At 38.1% G+C, this 9,722-nt stretch overlaps 1 protein-coding gene across 1 annotated transcript; it reads left to right on the plus strand.

Moving 5' to 3' along the window:
- The first annotated feature begins 394 nt into the window (after nucleotides 1-394).
- On the plus strand, nucleotides 395-7,795 carry TXNDC9 (thioredoxin domain containing 9). The gene is made up of 4 exons (XM_009585840.1): nucleotides 395-612; nucleotides 2,902-3,020; nucleotides 4,951-5,205; nucleotides 7,519-7,795. Exons 1-4 carry the CDS (start codon nucleotides 424-426, stop codon nucleotides 7,634-7,636), a joined length of 681 nt encoding a protein of 226 aa, XP_009584135.1. The 5' UTR covers nucleotides 395-423; the 3' UTR covers nucleotides 7,637-7,795.
- The last annotated feature ends 1,927 nt before the right edge of the window (nucleotides 7,796-9,722 follow it).

The following is a 9,722-nucleotide window of genomic DNA, read 5'->3' on the forward strand; positions in this document are numbered from 1 at the left end:
TACACCTCCTTCCAGCAGCTTGGGGTTTTCCAGTTGCATCTTCTAGTTTCAGAATATTTGTCAAAGGTACATGGATCTAGCTCAGGATGAGTGTTCCTTTGGAACTGGTGAATTTTACTTCTTTATATTGACAAGTAATTTCAGGTTCCTGTGCATTTTCAACAGCTGCCTTTGGGATTGAGAGAACAGGACTTGACTGCTATCTTTGTTGCCATCTGTGTTCATTGTGAAAGTATTCTCTAAAGGGGGTTGCAATATAGAAAAGAACTACCTACTGTTATCTTCAAATAGTATAGCATTTTGTTTCTCTACAATGTGAACTGCAAGCAAGAGAGGTCAGGCTTTTAATTAAGTGTTTGTATAAATGTTAATTCCATGTACCACTATTTCCACAGCTCTGAAGAGACCACTTTCTAGTTAAAGATGGCTGCTGATACCTCTGTTGAAATACTTCAAAAAGTTCTGGAGAATGAAATACTTCAGACTACCAAGGTTGTGGAAGAACGTCTGGATGCTGAAATGCAGAAGCTGGACCAAATGGATGAAGATGAATTAGAATGCCTTAAACAAAGGAGGCTTGAGGCACTAAAAAAGGCCCAGCAGCAGAAACAAGTAATTTCTGTAGTAATATAGACTCTTGATGTGTACAGTGTAACAGACTTTTTGGAAATCCTAGGGAAATTGTATATGTGAACTGAGTGTTTTGGGGTTGTTCTGGTTTTGTTTTGTTTTTTTCTTCTTCCTCACCTTTCTGTACTTACTAATTTTAAATTATCCAGGAAAGTGAGTGTCTGTCCATGTGTGCATGCTTTGTGGTTTTTAACAGGAGGAGAGAAGAACCTCTGTGATTGTTTACAATAAGGCTAGGATAAAGAGTCTCATACAAAGATTTGAGTGTCTCCGTATTCACTGAACATTGCTATCTGGAAGCATAAGCCTTGTAGGCAACCTAATCATAAGCCTTTAGGCTCCTTAAGCTTCTGAGTTCTGGAGATTGTTACTTATGGCATGTAAGTGATGCATGCTCTTCTCTTAAGGTATTTTGTAGAAGAATGATACAGGGTCCTTCATTGTTTCTAGGATGGAATCACTTGTCCCACTCCTTCTAACCTAATGTTGTCTTTGTATGACTGCTTATTTCTTCTTGCAGGAAAGAAATCCTGCTTTGGTCCCTGATACCTCATGCTAAATTGTGGTCTTTATGTTCCCCAAAAAGTCTCTTTGAACATAGTTCTCACCAAAATTTTGGTAACGTATGGTGTGAGACTTGAATTGTAGATAGGGAAGCCATAGGTTTCTTAGATTACTCCATCTAAGCAAACCTAAACAAAGAAATAGACTGGGTGGGGGGAGGTGACTGGGTTGAACAGAAATGCTCTGGCTGTGGTGGAACTCAAAAAAGCTAATGCCATGCTTTGAAACGGGAATGCAGTAAAGTGGCATGGCATGGTTGGGATGCTGGAGGACAGGCAGTGTTAGCGGCTTTGATTCTTTAAACGCAGAAGTAAAGAAAGCGGCACGCTATTTGCTTGTCTTCAAAAGTTCAGTTTATATTTGAGTGTAGTGTTTTGCAGAAGTCATAACAGTTGGATGTTCTTGGATGTGAACATGTGCTAGTTCCCATGCAAAAACTTGTTCATGTCCGTTGATCTTAAGTCACTGTTCTCATGCATTTTCAAACGCAAATTTGAAGTAGGATGCTACTCAGTAAAAGGAGTAAGCTGCCATAGTGTTCTGGAATAGGATTGTGCAGAGGGGAATTAATGCATACCCACTGTTGAAGGATAAGTCAGTTCTTGATTTGCATCATAATGACTTCTTCATGTGCTCATACTTCTATGCATTTTTAATGTGTACGACGTTCAGGAAATTCTTTGTTCTATCCTAATTTAGCTTACAGGATATTTTCGGTTTGCTTGGAAACCCTTTTTTTTTTCCTTCCCCCCCCTGCTCTGCTAAGACAAAACTGCAAGATCAAGAACAGTGATTTATCTAAATTTCCCCTCCCCACATTGGAAACTAAAGTTTTTTGTCAAATTCTGTCATACTGCACTACTTCTAATCATTTCGCTTAGTCTGTACTTGTTTTAATACACTACTATTAACTTTCAATATTGTAGAAGCTGGGGTTTTTTCTTAAGCGCATTTGTTGAAAATCTAGAAGATTAGCTTTTTTGAAACTGTATTTGCACACTTAATCAGGCAGTTTTTGAAGTTGCCTGTAAATGTTAGCTTGTGAAATTCTGTTTCTCCATACATTTTGTGACCAATGGTATGCATGTGTTTTCTGAATGGTTTTCTGGATGCCTGGCTCATATTAAGATACTTCCAGTGTATATTTGATAAATGTCATCTGTTGCAGGTGAGTTAGTAGGCTTTTTTCCTCACTGATTTTTTCATAGAGGGAAAAATTAGAAGAAATCCATTTTAATATGTGTAATGACTTGAATCCGTTTTAGACAAGAGTTCTTTGAGTGTACAAAAACATTTTAGAGAGAGTGACCCAAGCTGTCGATTAGTAGTTTTCAAATGCTGAGAATTTTCTGTCACTGGTGTTGTCTTTGAACTAGTCTAGTGTTACTAAAAGGCTGCACTTCAGAAATTTGTGCACCTCTGTACAAGATTTGTATTTCCGAATAAGTAAGGTAGCTTTACTGCTCAACCAACTATCTGTTGTTGAGAAAGAGGCAACCCAAAAGGATTGTCTAGCCTAGTGGCATTTGCATATTTTCAAAACAGAACTAAAGGAGGGAAGTAATTTGTTTCTCCTTGTACTACTGTATGAAGTGTGTTTCCACTGCAGGCCCCCCTTTTGTTTTTCTTAAATGCTGTAGAGCTTGCATGACAGGTGCAGGACTAACAAACTCCATACTAATTATTTCCTTTTATGTTTTCCAAAAGGAGTGGCTTTCAAAAGGACATGGAGAATACAGAGAAATCCCAAGTGAGAGAGACTTTTTCCAAGAAGTCAAAGAAAGTAAAAACGTGGTTTGCCATTTCTATAGAGATACAACGTTCAGGTATAGTAAATAAGCTATGCTCAAGAAACCTTTTGTTTATAGATGTCTGCAGATACAGACATGTTCTTTCAAATCCCACCAATAAATAGGCATTTTTGGAAGTATTCAAATTCCTGCATTTTCTAAATCTCGCTCCCTTCTCAAGACATTTGTTTTTTCAATTTTTTTTTTCCCCATTCCAGTTAACCTGAACATGATTTGGCAACAATTAATACTCTGTTTCATAGTTGATTAGAATATAAGTGTATAACTTCTTTGACAATGTTTGAGAGAGTGCTGTGTTTCATTATTATTTCGTTTGAGGGAGCTACGTCTGTAAACATAGTGACCATACAGGAGCAGCATTTCAAAAAGATCACTTTGATTATTCCAGGCAGAGATATTCTGGGCAGTTCTGGCAAACAAAAATAAAAATATAAACAAAAACTTGTCTCGGCATTTTCAGAATTTAACCTTTTGCTATGAAAGTATTTGTGGATACCAGTTGCAGCTGCTTTCCTTTTGTGCCCATGCCTTTGTGATTATGTCACTTTTTAGGGTGTGAGAGACCTAGATCTAAGAATAAGTCCTGACTCGGAATAGGAACCTGAAATAAGATCTCCCACTTCCTTGGAAAAATTTCAGAAGTTCTGGGTTGTGGGCTGTTCCTCCGTGGGTCTGTCTCGATGTCTTCTGTTAAAATGCAGTTGCAAACTAGAGTAGTTTGTTGAAATAGGAGCCAGTTGTCCTGTTTTTGGTTGGTTGCTTGTTCCCCGCCCCCCCCCAAGGTGTTATGCGCTCTCTAGCTTATAGAATATAAACTGAAATGGCCTCAATGTGAGAAATTGAAAGAGGTTGAAGCTGGTTATGCAGTGAGGTATCTGTGTCCTGCATTTTCTAAGTTAAATGTTTAAGTTTCAGAAATACCGGAAATGGTTGTATTTGGCTAGCTTTTACTCAAAGAAGTTGAAAGACGGTCTCTGCAAATAAAGTAGCTTAGAACAGGTTTGGGTTGTTTGGTTCTTGTTTCTTGAACCAGCAAAGTCTGTAGACTCAGGAGAAAGAACTTTAGAGAAAGTTCTTTGTAAAATGTGTTGTTCTGACAAGCAGCTTGAAGCTAGTGTGTGAGGTTTACCAACCACAATATCATGTTGCTTTCATCCTTGCCCACTCCAGCTTTTTGATCTGCTCGTCTCTCCTCTTGAGTTAAAGGACAGTCACGTTACAGAGTTCATACAGCTAAGCTAAACTACTTAACAAAGACAATCCAGAAAGTTGAGATCGCAGGTGACAAGTCCACAAATCTCTGCCATTTGGCAAGATCTTGAACAGTTCATGTTACTGTCCCTTAGGTGAGAAACAATAGTTGTATGCACACTCCTATTCCATTGCAACAGAAAAGTGAAATATTTTTGCCTATAGCACTACTGAAGCAGTCTGTGCAAATCACTTCCCCCCACCACCCCTGGTACAGTGAGTTACTGCATCTCAGTTATGGAAGTTGTGACTGAAAAAAACCAAAACGTTGTAGCATGTTGAGAGTACTTTTCTGAAGATGTGAAGTTCATTATAGAGAAATTTTTCCAGCTGACAGCCAGTGAAGCTAGAGCAGGAAGAAGAGAAATCGGAGGGAAATTTCATCAATAAATGCAGGCCTCAAGAAGTGAGAGAGGCTTTCAGGTGTATGTGGGAGTAATTAGGAAGAAATTAGAGAAATGGATGGTGTGATTGTGCAATAAAGGTGCTCCAGGCTGTTATTCTATTAGTCATTAATTCCAGCTACCTTTGAAACACAGTTGCTCTTGAAACTAAATTCTTAATTAAAAAGGTCGTATCTGAGGAATTAACATGATAGAACTAGCTCTTTACTGTTCCTTTTAAACTTTCTCTAAAATTCATGATCTTCAGCTTATTGATTCTAACACTTCATATATTTGGTTTTTTTTCACAGGTGCCAAATAATGGACAAACATTTGAGTGTGTTGGCAAAAAAGCACATTGAGACAAAATTCTTGAAATTAAATGCTGAAAAATCTCCTTTCTTGTGCGAGAGACTGCGTATCAAAGTAATTCCCACTCTAGCACTAGTAAAAGATGGAAAAACACAAGACTATGTTGTGGGCTTTACTGATCTCGGTAATACTGATGACTTCACTACAGAGACCTTAGAATGGAGATTAGGCTGTGCAGACATAATTAATTACAGGTAATTAATTGTTTTGTGATTGTTTTATTTTCAGATACAGTGCCAGGAGAACATGCTTGCAGACAGGAGAATCAGAATCTGTAAAAGTTTGTAACTTTGATATGTTGTATGCTTAAAACACATGAGAGTTTAATCCAGTTATTTAATAACTGGAGTATCCCTTTGGCAAAGTATTGAGACCTTATAATGAGTGTTACGTTGTCCTTTTTGTACCGTAATAAAAATAAACAGTTCTTGCCATGAGGTGTGTAGAGTAGCTACATTGCTTTGATACAGCCTCTGAGTCATGCATCTAGTGTAATCTTTTCTAAATCAGCTATAGATGCTTACATGTCACAATTGCAATGCGGTAAAGTTTGAGCATTTTTAATCCACTTCAGAAAAAACTCAGCAAGTCATCCTTAAACTGCATCTTAGTCCATATTACGTACATAAATATGTTTGGTTTTTCCAAAGAACAGTACAGAAAGTGAAAATAAGTTGTGGAAGTGCAAATAAATTGTTTGTGTAGCAGTACAGTATAATCATCATAAATCCCACATTTAAGACTACCGGATAGAAGGCAGTAGAAGATAACTGTCACCACGATAGCCTAACTTTACAGGAGAATCATTTACCAGAACTTTGTGCTTTGCTTTCCGGTGTGGCTAAAACATCATCTTTATCTTTTTAGGTTAATTTTGCTCTTTTGTTTTGAATATCTTTGGCTTTTTTTTTCTTTTTTTAAACTTATTATCTGAATTTATTTCAATGCCTAATTTCCAAGTTTTGGCAAGAAGTGTTGTTGTATCTTAAAGGCAAGGAAACTACTGTTCAGTTTAGCTTAGTAGCTGTTGAATTTCAGATTAAATGACTGAAATGGAAATTTGTAGCTCAAAACAAGTGGTAATACCCACATCCCAGTTCAGTAAGAAGCAAATATGCAGGGGAGCGAAAGGCAGCTTGGTTATATAGTCTAGACAGCAACAGCCCTTTATGTGAGAAATCTTTCAGTGGAGTTGTACCAAGCTGCATTGAATTTGCTCAATGTTAGTACATTGGCTTACGGCATAATTTTACTTCCTACTTGACTCTACTAGTACTGTGTATTCCACTCTTAGCTCCTTGTGGAGTGGGGGAGTTGTTTCATTCTTTGTTCATTTTGCCAGATCCTGAGTTTGGTACCCTGGCTTTGCAAAGTGAGCCACAATATCTGCGCAGCCCAGGAGATCCATTCCAGGAGACATCTATTTCTGTGCAAGTGTTGCATTTCCACACTGCTCTGAATGTAATGTCCCGCTCTCTGAAGTTCCTGAAAAGGAGATAGTCCTCCTCAGAGCCTAGAAACAGTTCTTTTCTTTCAACCTGTAGGATAGCAGATGGTGTATTTAGGGGAAAAGCTGTTCAGGTCATGTTGTTTGACCAAAATCAGGATTCAAGGGGTGTATTGACTCACTACTGACATGTAATTAACTAGCAATCAGTGAACTGTACATTTAGGATCAATATCAACAAAATGTTATTTACAAAATGTTAATACCTACAAATTTCTAAACACCCTTTTACAGCTAATTCCAGAAGGTTCTAATTGCTTGTTCGCTCACTCGCTGACGCTTAGATGCAAACTCCTCACAGGTCATGTGAGTGAAAGCATGCACACCATTTTCTGAGCAAGGGGAGGGGATTCCCCTCCTTGCGCACCCCTTCTGTAGGAGGTGTGGGTGCTCCAGCTTTAAGTGAGCACCTGCTGTTCCCCACAACCCACGGACCCACACGCTGGTGAGGAAGCCCTCACAGGGTCATACATGCACACTGAGGCGTGAGTCCTTCCATATTCCCCTAACTGGAGCGCAGTATCTGATGAGGAAGCTGCTCTGTCTGGCCTAGGCAGAGGTAGTATAAGGTGACTTCTGGCAGTACAAAAGCCAGTTTTGACTCGTCTGTTTCTACTCCAAAGTCCCTGTTACAAAATTTTAGCTTCTTTTGTACTCCTAGCTCCTCATTTGTTTTGAAAAGTCTCTCTGTAATTCCCTGGTTACTGTTCAATCTGACAGATGGTTATCTTTAGCATGATCAGTTTGCAGCAAAAGCCCTTTCAGACAGTTTTTCTCTAGAGCTCCACTCACAGGTGCTGTTTACACTCACACTCCTGTCTGAATTACAGTTATCCAGGCCATTTTGTCCAGGATGTGCTATGCTAGCAATGCTATTTAGGGTGGCTTTAGGGAGTAGGGGTTGTTCTCATACAATGTTTTCCTGGAGAAACAGGTAATTAGAGATGCTACAGCTGCATGAATACAGCTTTAATCAACATGCCTTTCTCTTTTCCTCTAGTGGAAACTTGATGGACCCACCTTTTCAAAGTCAAAAGAAGTTTGGAACAAGCTTTACGAAGTTGGATAAGAAGACCATCAGAGGAAAGAAATATGATTCAGATTCTGATGATGACTAGAAGAACAGCTAGATGTATTTGTAAATCATCTTTTGTTTATGCTTGGTACATTTCTAAGAATGTTTTTTATAAAGCTTACTGCTTTTCATTACGTCTGCACATAATGCTCATTTTTCTATACAGTTTTATACAACTGAGTCATAGTAGAAAAAAGCTTAATTCCCCCTCCCCCCCCGCCTTTTGGAAGTCATTTGTAATTTAAAAATCTGAGTCCTTCTAACTAAATAACATGACAAATGATGAACTTCGTCTTAAGTATAAGTTTATGAAGTGTTTTGAAGTAAATGTTAGAAACATCTGTACCAAGTCAGATCAGAGGTCCTTCTGGCCCAGCATCCAGTCTCAGTGGCCAAAAGCAGATGCACAAGGAAGAGTAAGAACAGGGTGAGCAGTTAGCAATGCTTCCCCAGAATATACTTTAAGCAATCTGTGGTTTGGGGAACTCTCTATCTGAGAGCATTTGCTGGTTAAAATCATGGAAGAAAAATCTTTAAATCCTTATAGTATCCTAGCATCCACATCATATGGCAAGGAGTCCACAGTTTAACTGCGTTGTGTGAAGAGGTACTTCCTGTTGTTTTCCTTGAATCTGACAGTTCAGGGTTTTTTTCTTATTTTCTTTATTAAAGGAGTTGATAGACACTTTTTAAAAAGATTTTTCCCTATCACTTCCTCTTCTAGTTGTCTTTAAATTTATTATTACTTATATGATCAGTAAAGCACCACAAAAATATTAGTAAAGGAATTGTGCATTTTAACAAATGATTGCTTATCTTATGGTGCCATATCATGACATTGAATAACTTAACTACATTGCACTGTAAGTTGTAAAAACAGTCGTAACTTCTGTGAATTCTGAAATAGATGGTCAAGAGAAATGCCCTTTTACCATCTATGGACGCTGCATGTTAAAGCTGATACAGCAGGTAGTAGCACATAGCAACAAGCATATTGAAAACAGCCTTGTTCACAGGTTTGTATAATTCTGTGGTTTTGAATGTGTGGGTTTTATAGCAGATGCTTTGTACGAGAAAGTAGAATAGAGAAAAGTATTTGGGAGAAACCTGGATCCGTTAAGTTTAGATATAGCGCCGCATACTGTGTACTGTTCTTCAGTAACGGACAGAATTTTCAAGGGAGATCTTCCTTGGAACACAATGTAAAATTTCTGGCTGTGTGAAGAGTTGATGAGTTTTCGTTTTCAAAAAAATAGTTTGCTGTGTGCTGAAGGACCCTTTTGAGGTGGTACTTTGAATCCTGTTGGTCCAAAAAGTAGTGAAGTGGGTCTAGTCAGTCTTGCTGCCCTGTGGTGGAGAACACTTGTGATTGGGCCAGCCCAGCAATATATCTCTGTAAGTAAGTTTAAAAAATTATATTTTATTTCTGTTCATGTACATTGAAATAAAATTATTTTAATTCTAATATTTATTTTTGCATCCTTTCAAATAAGGTGGTCTAGGTGCTGTGGGTTATTTTTTTCTTTTAATAAGGTCCATCAGAAAGTTGCATGTGTTCTTTCTAGATTTCTAGCAAACCACATGCGGTTCTGTCTAACATTACGACATCACTTTGAGAACGCAATCAGCTTAAGATACAGCTGCCCGTTAAATCTACTAGAAGCATGAAGTAGATTTGCTTCAAATTGATCTCCTTTTTAATGCACAAACTCTCTAAATGCACTAGAAAGTGCTCCTTTTTTTTTTTTTTTTTAATCCAGTTGCATGAAATTTAATTTAGGAAACCAATGTTCCAACAGTATTTTTAAAAGTGCCTTAGCAGGACTCATCTCTGAGTCCTAATTATGTTGAATAGGCAATGGAAATATAAAATTATGTCTAATGCAGTTGCGTGCTGTGTGGAAAAACATGTGGGCTTGTCAGGATTCCAGCATGGTGCGTTGTTAGCGGTTATTCAGTTCCGTGTGTGAATAGCCCCATTACAAACTCGATGTAAATCCTAGTCAGAGTCTGTGCTTTCATGTCACTTTAAGCTGCTGATGTTTTCCTAGGTTAATCTTCAGTTGGACCTCTTCCTTCATCTGGCTTGTAGTATGGCCACACACACTCCAGTGCTGATACAAGGAGTT

This window comes from Fulmarus glacialis, unplaced genomic scaffold, assembly GCF_000690835.1.
Source record: "Fulmarus glacialis isolate BGI_N327 unplaced genomic scaffold, ASM69083v1 scaffold4419, whole genome shotgun sequence".
Classification (NCBI taxonomy): domain Eukaryota; kingdom Metazoa; phylum Chordata; class Aves; order Procellariiformes; family Procellariidae; genus Fulmarus; species Fulmarus glacialis.